The following is a 15128-nucleotide window of genomic DNA, read 5'->3' on the forward strand; positions in this document are numbered from 1 at the left end:
ATATATATATATATAAATATATATATATATATATATATATATATGTGTGTGTGTGTGCGTAAATAGCTTATTTCGCTGAAGAAACACTGGACAGGAAGGGAATAAAAAACTGTAATCTGAAAAGTAACTAAAGCTGTCAGACAAATGTAGTGGAGTAAAAACTATAATGTTGCAAAACATTAAAATACTCAAGTACTCAAAGAACCTCAAATTTGCAGTTAAGTACAGTACTTAATGTTGCATTCCACCACATAACAGCTATGTGTTTATGATCGTTGTGTGTTTTGAATGCAGGTAAACACAGGAAGTCTGGCCGAGACGTCGCCATCAAGATCATTGACAAACTCCGCTTCCCCACCAAACAGGAGAGTCAGCTGCGCAACGAGGTGGCCATCCTGCAGGTACACACACACACACACACACACACACACAAACACAGCGGTGCTACTCAGGAGCCTGTTGGCAGGGATTGTGACTTCCTGTCGTGAATGACTTCATTACCTTGGCAACACCGTAGGGGTGTGACATCCTGTAATATTCCAGCACTGCTCAACCTGCAGAAGCTGCTGCTGCAGTACACACCTGCACACTGTTCACTTCATGTCTGCTCTGTTGGTGGGACCTTTTTTTGGGAATATTATGATTAGATTTCATTTCTTGAGGTTGAAATTTATTGAAGCATCAGTATTGCATGTGAGTATTAAGACAGGTACACTATCCTAAAGATCTTTTTATAAAACATATGTCTCTAATTGGTCCTATTTGTTTGACAGCTGCTTTCCACCACTGCAGCTAAGTACATGTACTGTACTATACAGTTTTGAGGTACCTGTACTTTACTTGAGGATTTTCATGTTCTACTACTTTGTACTTCTACTACACCACATTTCAAAGGAAAAAAATTACCTTCATTTGACGGCTTTAGCTACTTTGCAGATTCAGATTAAAAATAAAACTTAGTACAGGTTAACATGAGACTTTATTAATCAATTCACAACCTACCCAGCTCCACCTTTACCAACTGCAACATTAAAGGGATGAGCACATTAATGCTTCAATAATTATAATGTAATGATATATATTATTCTGAAATGGGCCATTCTGCTTTTATTTTTGGTACTTAAGTATATTTTGATGCATTGTGTTATTACTACTTTAATTGGAGTAAAAGATCTGACCACTTCTATCAGCACTGCATAACTATCAAGACTCAAGACAGTTATCTTAATTTTATCAAACAAAAAAACTGTGGTGGAAACTTTAATGGTGACAGTGTTGAGGCTACAACATGGCATACATTAATAAATTACATTTATAAAATAACCAAATACAAACTTGACCTTCCCAAAGCTTTACGCAACATCAGCTGGCAGCTAGCAGAGCTTTAGATGAAGAAGATAACTTGTCCTCCTTCCTCCAGAGTTTGCACCACCCGGGCGTGGTCAACCTGGACTGCATGTTTGAGACGCCGGAGAGAGTGTTCGTAGTCATGGAGAAGCTCCACGGAGACATGCTGGAGATGATCCTGTCCAGTGAGAAAGGACGACTGCCTGAGAGGGTCACCAAGTTCCTGGTCACACAGGTGACACACACATATATGCGCACACTTAGATGTCTGTGAAGATTCTCCGAAACAAGTCCAGTGGCCCTGGATTTGACTCTCCCTTGGATTTGCACTTAGCCAAATACTGTATATGCGTCTCTGTTGGTCAGTCTCAAAGGAAAAGGAGGTGGAACTGTATCTGAAGCTATTTGGTGGCTGTCAAAACAACCAGAGGAAGAGGAACTTCTGCACTTTAGCTGTTTAGTCACAGTTTAGTGAGTGAATAGTTTTTATAAAGTATGAGTGAGACAGAAGTCTAACTCAAGCCACTCTCTCACCCACACAGATCATTCAGTGGTTCAACTGATCAGGGATCCTATAAATGCAAGAGCACCTCAGTGCTTCTGGTATTTTTGTTCACATGTGTAGAAATGGCTGGAGGAATTTTTCCTTGTTGCTTTAATGAGATAAGTAAAGTAAAATAAAGTAAAGGTTACGTATGCGTCTTGAAAGGATGTATGTATGTATGCACAGCTTTTCAACATCTGGCTAGGATGTGTCTCAAAACTCTATTAGAAACAGTCAGATTTCTATCCATCTTTAATGCTGCCTGGATGCTTTCTTATACTTTGCTTTTGGAGATCGGTTAGCTGTCCTATCCGCCCAAGACGCATGAAGTGACTTAGTGTAAATGTGGGTCTTAAATACTGGACAAACACTAGAAGGCTGCTGCTTCATGTGGTAGCATTTGCTGAACCTCGTCCATTATCTTCTATCAGGCCAACAGTGTACCAAAGAAAATATCAAAATTTCCTGATCACATTCCTGCTCCCCAGAGGATGAACTCAGAAAGGTTAGTTTAGTTTTACTTTTGTTTGGTTTGGAAACAAACACATTTTCTGTAACTAGTTGGATGTACATGACAATTCATATTTTTACAAGAATTGAATTTGGATTAGAAACCCCGGGACTTAATGAATGTCCAGAATTACAGGTGCAGCTTTTCTTTCAAGATTTTATGAGATGGACCTGTATGACCTTTCTCTAGTGCCGCCCTGAAAGGGTTTCTAATTATATCCAATCAGGTTGCTTAGATGAATTGTTCTTCTAGTAAATTATTATTAAATGCTTTGTTTGTGTTTCTGTGTGTCACCATCAGATCCTGGTGGCTTTGCGTCACCTCCACTTCAAGAACATTGTCCACTGTGATCTCAAACCTGAAAACGTCCTGCTGGCATCTGCAGACTCATTTCCACAGGTACTGTGTGTGTGTGTGTGTGTCATACTGCCAGCAAATGTTTATTGATTAGCTTGATTGTATTAACTGCCTCTCTTGACTATTTTTATTGTGAGTTTCTTTAGTTTATTTACATACAGAATCGGGGGGGGGGGTAAATGTACAGGCAGGGGAGATCAGGTGAACTTATCAAATACGGATCAGGTGATAGAGCAGCTGTCCAAAAGAAAGGCAGGAGGTCATTACAGGCAAAACTCAGGCAGGCATAGATAAGGGCTGGAATGCTAAGGCAGAAGCACAACAGACAATCTGGCGGGGAACCAATGGAAGTGCACTAGTAAATTTGCTACTGGGATGATTGATTGGTAAGTGGGAACAGGTGTGCCAGTGGGTGGGGGTTGGTGATGGAGAATGGAAGGAACACAGGGGTTATTGCAGGGCAGGTGGGGGTGACATTATCCAAAAGGACAGGAGAGTTATGCTGCGTTTCTACTTGTGAAATCTGAGAAAAAATATTTTTCCCCGACTTCACAAGGAGCAGCTGAATAACGTCACACTACAATGGCAGCTCCCATGGAAGCACACATTGTAAAATGGTAAATGTACAAGGCAACATAAAGTACAAATGCCTTTATTTAATTAAAATAATACATAATATGTAGTAAAACCTGTTCTGCATGTACATTGATGTAGAAATATTTTGTGTTACATTAGAAATATAAATATAGCCAACAACATTTACTGACATTTGAGGTTTATGGATGCAACTAGACACACCAAGGGCAAAATCAGTTTGTCAAGGTAAGCCATGTTCTTCACTTTCAGCGTCACGCAACATCATGCACGCGGAATGCTTTGAGGTTGGAAGTCGGAAATTTCCACTTGGAAATTTCCAAGTTCCGAGCAGTCTGGAACACAGCATTAGTACATGGAAGGATAAATAACCAGACAAGGAAAATGTTAATGTTAAAAGGCTAGGAATTGACTGCCATTGTGACACAAGGTCCCATTTAAAGATTTAAAACTATTTAAAATATCTGGATGCATCTTGACAGTGACAGACAGATAATGTGGTGCAGAATCTTTCACAGCTGTTTCCAATCACCCGGCTTCATGATACTAGGAGGTGACAGAAACAGAAAGATATATTTATACATAGAGGAAAGAAAGAAAACAGGAACATGCAGGCAAGCAAACAAAAACAGACGCAGACAGTCCATTAGCTGTCAGTGTAACTATTAGCAGCTTTCTGCAGTTTTCGGTCTCCTCTCCAGAAATAGCTGTTTGTGTCAGACAGACTAACTGTTAGCTCTAATGATGCATCAGGCCGGCTGTTGGGCTCAGGATTCCTCACACACTTTACTTACTGTGTATCATCTACAGAGCCTGCTACTCCTGCTAATAACAGGAAACAAACAAAATGCTAATGTCTTAAAGAGGTAGTTTGGAATTGTTGCATTAACTTTAGTTAAATGAGGTAATAAAAACATTTTAAGAAACTCTCTGACATTTTGTGGAATCCTTTTCTCTGTCTTCCTCAGAGTCAGATGAGAAGATGGATATCAGTTTCATCCGACCCCAACAATTTCAACAACTTCCGTCCTATTTCTAACCTACCTTTTCTTTTTAAAATTCTTGAAAAAACAGTTGGATATCAGGTCCATACACACATGTCTGACAATAACCTCTATGAACAATTCCAATCTGGTTTCCGTCCCTGCCATAGCACAGAAACAGCGCTGTTAAAAATCACCAATGATCTTCTCATGGCAGCTGATTCCGGACTATTAACTATTCTCATCCTCCTTGATCTGAGTGTAGCCTTTGACACCATCTCTCATAACATCCTCCTTGACAGATTAGTCTCTGTTGGTTTTACTGACACACCCTTGGACTGGTTTAAATCATATCTCTCTGGTCGCACTCAGTTCATCCAACTCAAACATTTCAAATCAGAGCTATCCCCTGTCACTACCAGTGTTCCCCAGGGCTCTGTCCTGGGGCCCCTTCTGTTCATCATCTATCTGCTTCCTCTTGACCATATCTTTCGTAAATTTAACATCCATTTCCACTGCTATGCGGATGACACCCAGCTCTACCTGTCTGCCAAACCTACCACATCCTTTCCACACACCTCCCTCTCTGATTGCCTAACGGAAATCAAATCCTGGTTCTCTTGCAACTTCCTCAAACTGAACAGTGACCAAACTGAGGTTCTTTTCATTCACCAAATCCACTTTTACTAAATCTGACAGTTTTTCTCTTAACATTGACAACTCCACAGTTTCCCCCTCCCCTCAGGTCAAGAGTCTGGGTGTGATCCTCAACAGCACACTTTTATTTCAAGCTCACATTAATAATGTCACTCGGTCTGCATACTTTCATTTACGTAACATTAATCGCCTCCGACCGTCTCTCTCACCCACTATTACAGCCATTCTCGTTCACACACTGGTCACATCACGCATTGATTATTGTAATTCTCTTCTCGTTGGTCTTCCTCTCAAATCCATACATAAACTTCAACTGGTTCAGAACTCTGCTGCACGTATCATCACCAGAACCCCTTCTATTAATCATATTACTCCTGTCCTTCAGCAGCTTCATTGGCTCCCAGTTAAATACCGCATTGATTCCAAAACTCTGCTCCTGACCTTCAAGGCCATTCATAACCTCGCTCCTCGGTTCCTCACTGACCTCCTTCATATTAACACACCCACCCATACTCTTAGGTCTTCTTCTTCTATTCACCTCACTGTACCTCCTGCTTGTTTGACCACCACGGGGTTCAGCCTCTCTGCCCCTCGTCTCTGGAACTGTCTTACACCAGACATCCGCAACATTGACTCGCTTTCCATTTTTAAATACCGTCTGAAAACACATCTTTTTAAACTGGCATATCCCACGTGATCACTGTCAGTCTTTGTTTCCAGTTGTTTTGTACCCTGATTTTATGCACTGTAATTATAGTTATTAATTTTATCGATTATTGCTGTACTGTTTTATTATGTTTCATGAGGTGACCTTGTGTTCAGAAAGGCGCCTATAAATAAAATGTATTATTATTATTATTATTATTATTATTATTATTATTATTATCTCTGTGTGTCCATAATAGAGAAAGGTCCAGGACATGTTTAGCCTAGCTTAGCACAAAGACTGGAAGCAGGGGAAACTGCTAACCTAGCTCAAAGAGAAAAGAAAGAAATCAGAAAATATGCTTCCTTGTGTTGAGCCACAGTGATCCGAAAAGGCCATTATCAGTAATGTAGGGCACTAACATTAGCTAGCAACCTATCATGTCCAATTTATAATCGGTCTCTTCAAAGTTATTTTGATTGATTTCCAACACAGACTTCCGTTGTTGATGAGCTAAAAGTTGTTAGCACTAACATTGTCTTACATTAGCTTGCTAGCTAACCAGCAATCAAGGGCAAAATATAATCTGGAGTTAGATCATGGAGAGCCAGTTATCAATCCTAAAACAAACAGAGAGCCGATGATGAGGCTTAAATAGATGACATGATCGCACCTCTTGGTTCTGATTATTTAAGACCTGAAATCAACTGCAGACTGTGCAGAACTCAGCTGCTCAGCTTTTAATCAAGACAAGAGAAGGGGCTGTTGTGACAGTCAAGGCATGAGGAGATGAAAGCATGTATAACAAATTCTACATCTCATGAAAAGTAGATGGCAGTATTTTTTTGTTATATGTTGGGGTCAAATTACAAGGTTTCACACGCTTCACAGGGAGGTACAACTGTTTGTCATCTGCATAACAGTGAAATAAAATACCAAGTCTCCGAATCACATCACCTGGGAGGAGCATATGCAGAAAAAAATATGTCAGAGAATAGACCCTTAAGGCACACCATAATTGACGAGACAAAGATGACACAAAACTTCCACTTCCTTTAGGTAAAAATTGATGTGTACAGAGGCCTAGGATAGTATAGTATTTGTGATGATGATAAAGTGTCAAGGCTTAAATTGGGTGTTTTGAAATACATAAAAATATACATACACCGTTTCCAGTCACAGCAATGATAGTCCAAAATTTTGGGCCAGACCTGCACAAATTATGCAAACTAGTAAACGATGATGATTAACAGGAAAGTAAAGCATTTAGGTTTGAAAGGTCACAAACCAGAGATCTTAAGAAAGAAAACCAATCAGTGGCATGTGAGATTTATTTCCAAACACCTCTGGCCTCTTGTTTCAGGTGAAGCTGTGTGACTTTGGGTTCGCTCGGATTATCGGCGAGAAGTCGTTCAGGCGTTCGGTGGTCGGTACACCGGCTTACCTCGCTCCCGAGGTCCTGAGGAACAAAGGCTACAACCGCTCTCTGGACATGTGGTCGGTGGGAGTCATTATCTACGTCAGGTAGGAAAGTCATGTGAAATCTTTATAGACTCAATTTTAAATGCTCTTTCTTTGTTTAGCTCCAATATCTTTGTTTTGCTTTTTATTTCTCCTTTAATGTGCTTTGTTTTTGTTCCTGTCTTTTACGTGCTTTCTCTATTTTTCCGGATTTGTTGCTTTCTTCCTCTGTCTTTCTTTCTCTTGCTTCCCTGTATTCTTAACTTTCTCTTCATTTTCTTCTTTCTTTAGTTTTACATTTTCTTGCAGTCCTCAGCAAAACATCTCAATATACAATCTATAAGCAATCAGATGCCATAATGGCATTATCACAATGAACTGAATTGTAGGTTAAATCTTTCAAATCTGCAATATGATTTCTGTATTTTATAAAACTCAACTTGTCTTTTCTGCAGTCTCAGTGGGACGTTCCCTTTTAATGAAGATGAGGACATCAACGATCAGATCCAAAATGCTGCCTTCATGTACCCTCCACATCCCTGGAAGAAAGTTTCCCAGGAAGGTACGTTATATTATGGGCCACAACCTCTTCTGCAGTCTGTAACATACTGTGTAATTAAGAAAGACAGTGTTAATGTCCTGCCTGTACACCGTAGCGCTGTTTGGCAGGAAAATAAAACATTTTACATCCTATGTGGGGGATCCCAACGCCCACTGCATGTACCTAAACCTAACAATTGTCATCTACTCTATCTTCCTCCAATGGCATCTAAGAAAACAAAGTGTATATTTATCAATCTTTTTATTTTTAAAGGTTGTGATTGTTAGCTATCGAGCCAGCTAGCTAGCATAACACTAAAGCCATAGATGGACCTTGGGCCTGGCGCTTGTGACATCCAAAAATCCAAAATGTTTATAGGGCAGACATAGCTAAATGAATGTTCATGATATGTGATATGTGTAAATAATAAAAATGAACATTCAGCTTTAGCAAGTTTTGTCTTTAAGCTTTTTGGGTGTTACCTGTAGTAATAATAATGGCCCAAAATGATGTGAAATTGCATATAGTTTTAAGTCAACAACCTTCAAATTTTACCAACCCCAATGGGTGCACAGCATCTAAGCCCTCTAAAACCCTGATAACTCTGACTTTGCACCAATGAATCATCATTTTCTTCAGCTTAATGTCACATGTGCACTGCTATCCTGGTTATAATCAGGCTTTTGGAGTATTTTATCCTGGTTTTGAGAAACCTGATGAAATTGATTGAGAAATTGGGATGTTCGCAGGTGCCTCATCAGCTCAAGTTACATAGCAGTTAGTCATTTAAACAAAAGTAAAGTAATGATGTTTATCTTGCTCAAATACAGGGAAAGTAACTCGTGTTTTCTATTACCAGTTATAAGAAAGAGAAGCTAAAGCATCCAGGTCCAGGCAGCCAGAATAAAAAAACAGAGGTGAAATGAAAACCAGGATATGACTCAAAAAACAGTATAGTCGCGCACACGTAAACGCTTGGTGGTTTTGTTGCCCTTCCTCTACCAACAAATATAAATAGTGTGAACAAATGAATGCTTTGTTTCACCTTTCAGTGTGAGTCGTGGTTATTTTTTGTCATCAAACATCATCCTGCTGCAATATGATCGCTTCAACACGTCCTTGAAGTCAGTTCGAGCCATTCTCTGCTGCTGCGTGACTCATGTTGCTGTCGTCATTGTCTCTAAATGCGTCTGCCGAGTGTGTTGGCTGGAATTGTCCTGTTGACTATGAGACGGATTTAAATCAGCCTGACTCACTCGCTCCTCGGCCGGATCCCCGAAGCGCTCTTCACCTTCCCTCCACCTCCTCATCCCACCAGAGCGACTTCAGCTGGGCTTCAGAATAAATGCTGTAAAAGTCGTTTCTGTCAGCCGCAGGAGGATTAAATGTCAGAGAATAAACTCTTGAGTGCGTCAACAAATCTGCATTTTCAAAGATCACTTAAAAAGAAGACGCTTTAAAGGGATTCTGTTATAGAACTTGTTTTTTTTTCTCCACCCACACGCAACCACAATTCAAGCTTTTTAATTTGGAAGAAGTTAGGGCGCTTTTGAACTTCCACCTTTTGTTGTGACCACAAACATCAAATTTTGTTTCATGATCATAGACCTGAATATTAAACATGTGGCATGAAACAGTCAGATATAGTCAGCCCATGCTTTTATGATGTGTGATCCAATATAGCAAATAGTGTCCAATCATGTTCTTCTCACAGTGAAGCTGACATTTTTCAGGAAAACAAATCTGGCTGAGAGTTGTAGATATCTTGCTTGGAGTGTTGGATAGACTGACAACGCCATCCTTTGGCCCCACTTCTATAAAAAAAAAGTGAGTCATGTGACTCCCTGAGAAAGAGGAATGAGAGAAATATCCTGGCAGCTCTTGGAAAGAGACTTAGACAGACAGATTCAGGGGGTATTCATGTGGTGGTCCATTCATGTGCATAATACCAAGCGATGGAGGCCCCTGAAGACCTGAGGGGCCCAGGGGTCCCAGAGCTGTTCAGACCGCTGACCCCTGAAGAAATGTTAACATCATGTTAGCTTTGCTCATTAGCCCCGACTGGCCCCTCACCACAGGTGGGGGGGGGCCCGACCCTACATCCTCCTCCCCTCCCCTGCTTCATCCCTCCCTCGACCCTCACTTTACCTCAACATTTCCTCGCTCATCAAGTCTTCCTTTTTCCTTCCTTTTCTTTCTTTCCTCCCTTGCAGCGATTGACCTGATTAACAACCTGCTACAAGTTAAGATGAGGAAGAGGTACAGTGTTGACAAGACCCTCAGTCACCCCTGGTTACAGGTAAGTACATTAATAAAATCAAACATTTATATTCAATCATTTTGGGGGCATTTCTGAATTTATGAAGGTTAAATTAGGGTGAAAGAGAAAAACAAACATCGGGAGAGACATGAAATAACATGTTGTAAAGGTCACCTACCTTCATGCAACCAGCAGAATCACCTGGACTCCTCCCAAACAAAGACTGAACGAGGAAGTTGGAGTTAAATTAAACAAATGAACTAACTTTAATTCTACTGTAACAACTAAATAAAGTGTAAATACTACAATAAAGCTTAGACAGGGATGTAACAGAGGACCAATGAACAATGAAACAACAACAATGAAAGCCAGAATAAAGTTCTGGAGTAAAGAGCTCAGTAATGTAATCCAAACTTCATAGAAACTTAAATTTAAAAACCTATTTTTTAGCTTTTTCCTCTTGCTATATACTACCAGCTTTGATCATATGACTGAACTTCCATGCTTACTGTAGGTCACCTGATGACAACTGAGCACAGTCCTTCTGGTTGGAACATTATGAAATATGGTTGAAAGCCCCAGAACATTTTGTCCTGGTGGTGGCACTACAGGAAAGGCCATGGTGTTACCAAAATCATTACGATTCACCCTCTGGAGACCATCAATATCTACAGCGAGCTTGATGGTAATTTGGCCTGTAATTCTAAAAATAGTTTAGCCTCCTCTCTTGGTCTTTCTTTAATTATTTTAATAGAGGGTCTAAGGGATAGAGAGTTTCAAATGTTGAAACTGTTGTAGTAAGTACAATTTTGGGCTGTATAAATGAAATAAACCAGTGGAAAGATGGATGAAACAATTGACATTGTGGGTCCCAAAATAAAGTAATGATCCTGGGACTAGTATCTAGTCCCAGGACCTGTCTGTAAACAACTATGTCTCTTCGTTCTGTCCAGTTAAATATGGTGTGCCTCAGGGGTCGGTCTTAGGACCCATTTTGTTTTCCTTGTATCTGCTTCCCCTTGGACATATTATCCATAAACATGGCATTTCTTTTCATATTTATGCTGATGACACACAAATGTACTTGCCCGTCAGATCCACAGACCCTGGAGTTACCGACTGCCTTTGTGAAGTTAAAAAATGGATGTCAAATTATTTCCTCCAAAACAGAAATCCTGGTCATCGGGTCCCGCAGATGGCAAAACAAATACTGCCATCTGCTGGTTCCCTAGTAAATCACATTAAGCCTGTGGCAAAGAACCTTGTTCAATCGTGTTTTTATCAACTTGGAAATATAGCAAAAATTCGATCTATATTAACTTTTTAAGACACCGAGACCATTTTACACGCCTTCATCTCATCACGCCTGGATTATTGCAACAGCCTTTTCACTTGTTTAACCCAAAGATCTACTGATCAACTCCAGACTGTCCAGAAATCAGCTGCCAGGCTTTTAACCAGAACAAAGAAATATGACCACATTACTCCTATTTTAGCTTTTTACACTGGCTCCCAGTATGTTTTAGAATTGACTTTAAAATTCTATTGATCACTTTTAAAGCTCTTCATGGCCTCTCGCCTCGTTATATTTCTGACCTTTTAGTCCCATACGCACCAGCACGTACCTTGAGATCCTCGGGCAGAGGTCTGTTGTCTGTTCTAGAGTCTCGACTGAAAACTAAAGGGGACAGAGCGTTTGCTGTCAGGGCCCCGAGGCTCTGGAACAGCCTGCCCGAGGAAATCAGGTCGGCTGAGTCAGTGAACTCTTTTAAGTCCCTTCTTAAAACATACTTTTATAGGAGAGCCTTTCCCGATCTTATTTGACTTTATTTTATCCCTTGTTATTTTATTCTATTTTACTAATTTTATATTTATCTTAAACGTGTATTTTAGTCTTTTCAATGTTTTCATGCTTTTATCTTGTATTGTTGTTGTATTATTGTCTTTTGGGTATTATTGTCTTTACACTTGTTAAAGCACTTTGTCACTTGTTTTTGAAAAGTGCTCTACAAATAAAGATTATTATTATATTATTATCTCTGAGGGTGTGTTTGTTTTCCCTACCAGGACTACCAGATGTGGCTGGACCTGAGGAACCTGGAGTCCCGGATGAACGAGCGCTACATCACCCACGAGAGCGACGACCTGCGCTGGCATCACCACGCCCAGCTCAGCGGGCTGGACTACCCCACGCACCTCTGCAACGGCCCCCGTGGCAACAACGGACAGGGAATGGAGCGTTATCAGGAGCAGGAGGAGGAGCTGGAGACCCTCAGTGAGAGGGTCAGTGAACTCTGAAGACGGGGCCACATGTGAAGAGATTCATCTCCGACGTGAGACAAGAAACAGCAACTGCGACAAAATGAAAGAAAGCACAACATTTAAACAAGTGAGGAGACATTTTAAAGAGCTGTTAAATGCAAACTTTTACTAAAATAACTTACAAAGCGTCATTAAAATACCAGTTTAAATTTTCACAGCCCATTAAACCAAATAAGGGTCGTTGTTTAGGATATATGGGAGTTTAAGCTGTGAACCTTTTCTATGAAGGTGCATTGCATTCACTAAAGGAAAATAAAAATCTCATACTTTTGACTTAACATCTCCTAATTACTTGGTCTATATCTCATTATTATGATGAAAATATCCCTGCAAGTTAGCTTCAGCTAGAAGCCTTGCAAGATTTGTGATTGTAACTTTTTTAATCTGAATTAATAGTTTTCATAGTTATTTCGTTCCGTACTTACAAAGTGCTTGTTATGTAAAGGCCTTATTTTATATATTTTTACAACAGGATCTTTTCATTACTGCATTTCATAAGTACGAGATCCTTGTTTTGTAGTTTCAAAGTAAGGATTTATACATATTTTATCTCATGATTATGAGATCGTTGTTTTACAAAATACCAGATAAGGATTTAGTGATTATGTTATCTTTGTTTCATTTTTGTTATTGTAATTGATTTCTCTATTTTTGTTGATTATTACAAATGAAAAAACAATGTTTTGCCCCTGTTGTCCCTTATAAACAAGTAAATAGTGATGTATGATCATATCTTATAATTACAAAGTATCTCCTAATTACAAGATATGGATTTTGTGATTAAGAGATAGTGATCTTGTAATTTCAAGTCATAATTTTAAGATAATACAAGCACTGATAAGATAATTGCTAGATCTAAACCTCATAATCAGTTCCATATATTGTTATTACAAGACAAGGATCCATAATTTCTGGATATTGATCTTGCGAGTATGTATACAGATCTCCTAAGTCTGAAATGCATAATTACAGAATTAAAACGACATTTTTTCTTTGGTGATTGCAATGCACGCTCATAGTTTTCAGCCTTGACCCAGAGTTATTTATCAGAAAGGCTAAAAACTTCTTTTAGACAATCAGAAAAATCAAGCTGCTACAGAAACTTAGCCTTTGATTTACATTCGTCCAAAACACGAAACTTCCCAGTTTGTGCCTCTCTTTTAATAATCACTTTTTCTATATATAACACTTTGCACTGATGATTACGGTCAAGTTATGGAAATAAGCCACAGCTTTAAATTGAATTAATCTTGAAACAGAGAGGCAGATCACTATCCAAATTTTAGTTACTCTCTCTTAGCCACAGAACATTTTATTACAACTTTCTTTTAGATTTGACCTCGTGTAAAATAAATTGCTTGTTCAATAAAATAATTTATACATTAATCAACAGCTCTAAACCGGCAACAAAACTAAGAAAAGCGTCATCTTCGCTTTGCATCTTCATCTATGACAGAAAGGGGTTTTTTTTGCATGTACTGTGTAATTATTTAAAACTATAAATGTCTTCTATAAGATTTAAACTCTAGTGAGGACAGTTGATGTGTTTTATTTTGTAGGGTAGCAATGAAATGTCAGGGCTTTTATTCCAAAAGGACATATCCAAAAGTTCAAGTTAATCACACGAAAAAAAACGACTGCATTCATGAAAAACAATTCACTATGATGATAAAGTACTGTATGTTTCAGGTATCCTTTATTTCCTGAAAATGGATTTGTAGCATTTTGGAATGAAAATCCTCAATCGCTCAAAAAACAGTGCCAACAAATACCAAAAAAGAGATAAATATTTTCGTTTGTCAGTATTTTCAGGTTCTGTTTTTCTGAACACTGTAACCACAGGTATCCAACACTGACAGAAATGTTTAGATGTTTTTGCATCACTTGGGTTTTAATTATTTTTTAAATCTTTGTGAGATTTTAAGTTCACAAATCATTTAAGGCTGTCTGGACCACAGGGAGGCAACAGTAGCAGCTCCCCTTTTAGTGGATGTTGCCAACTGTGGTTTAAAAACAAAATGGCCGCCTGTCAGTCAGTCTGAAGGCCATTGAACATTCAAGTCTTTTTTTTTCTGAGAAAACAGTTACTAACATATATTTTTAAAACAAAGCAAGTAAAACTTGCCTGTGTTTTCAAAAAATAGCATCGTGTGCCTGTTGTTTTCAATTCGACAATTTCACCTGAATGCTACGTAGCATCTTCTGTAAACATTATGAATGTTGTAAGTTTCTTAGCACATTTACCGTACGTATATGGGATATGTCTTAAAGGTCATGATCACTCTGGAAGCTTTTCTGATGTGCTGCATCTTTATCTCAAAATGTAGCCTAGTTAGCCTTTGGGTTCAACATTAAACTTTAGCTAAAGAATGTAGATTTCAAGACTTTATCAGAGGTCAAGTTCCTAGATTAGACAATAAAACCATATTTTCACTGTTTTCATTTTGGATAAATTAGCCAATGCTAGCAAGATAACACCTTAACCGCCGGGGGGCGGAGCTAGACTCTCAGCACAGTGGGGGCGGAGCTTCATCACGGAGCCCACATGCGTCCGTCTCATAGGCCACTCTAGTCAATACTTGTGCTCACACCAGAAGTGTCTGTCCCCTCCTCTCTGGAGAGAATACCATTTTCAAAATAAAATACCCTGTGCAGACCCCCGATCGTATATCAACAATAAACACAGTTAAAGCAGACAAAAAAGAAACAGTTTAACTATGTAGCTTACTTAATCATAGTAGAAGGTCAAAATCAAGCACTAATCACTAAATGAACAAAATCTAAACATGTCAGCAAAGTCAGGCGGCAAAACGCTCTTATTCTGTGGGCTCTGCAGATCGGAACGAAAGCAGGTCACAGAGAGATGTGAAGAAGGTAGTAGAAGCACAAAAAGAACATATTAAAA

General features: G+C 39.1%; 1 protein-coding gene across 7 annotated transcripts in view; it reads left to right on the top strand.

Annotated features, from left to right (window-relative positions):
* prkd1 (protein kinase D1) overlaps positions 1-15128 on the top strand; it is a 95674-nt gene that overhangs the window by 80007 nt on the left and 539 nt on the right. For 5 of the 7 annotated variants that reach the window (XM_046063586.1, XM_046063588.1, XM_046063587.1 and 2 more), the window contains exons 15-21: positions 295-401; positions 1421-1582; positions 2703-2801; positions 7003-7163; positions 7556-7662; positions 9855-9940; positions 11969-14375. In XM_046063586.1, coding sequence (XP_045919542.1) covers positions 295-401; positions 1421-1582; positions 2703-2801; positions 7003-7163; positions 7556-7662; positions 9855-9940; positions 11969-12199 — 953 coding nt within the window. In that variant the 3' untranslated portion in view covers positions 12200-14375. Of the gene's footprint in view, positions 1-294; positions 402-1420; positions 1583-2322; positions 2397-2702; positions 2802-7002; positions 7164-7555; positions 7663-9854; positions 9941-11968; positions 14376-15128 lie in introns of those variants that run through there. The other 2 variants (XR_006827261.1, XM_046063589.1) reach the window with 2 other exon arrangements.

This window comes from Micropterus dolomieu, linkage group LG11 (assembly GCF_021292245.1).
Source record: "Micropterus dolomieu isolate WLL.071019.BEF.003 ecotype Adirondacks linkage group LG11, ASM2129224v1, whole genome shotgun sequence".
NCBI lineage: Eukaryota > Metazoa > Chordata > Actinopteri > Centrarchiformes > Centrarchidae > Micropterus > Micropterus dolomieu.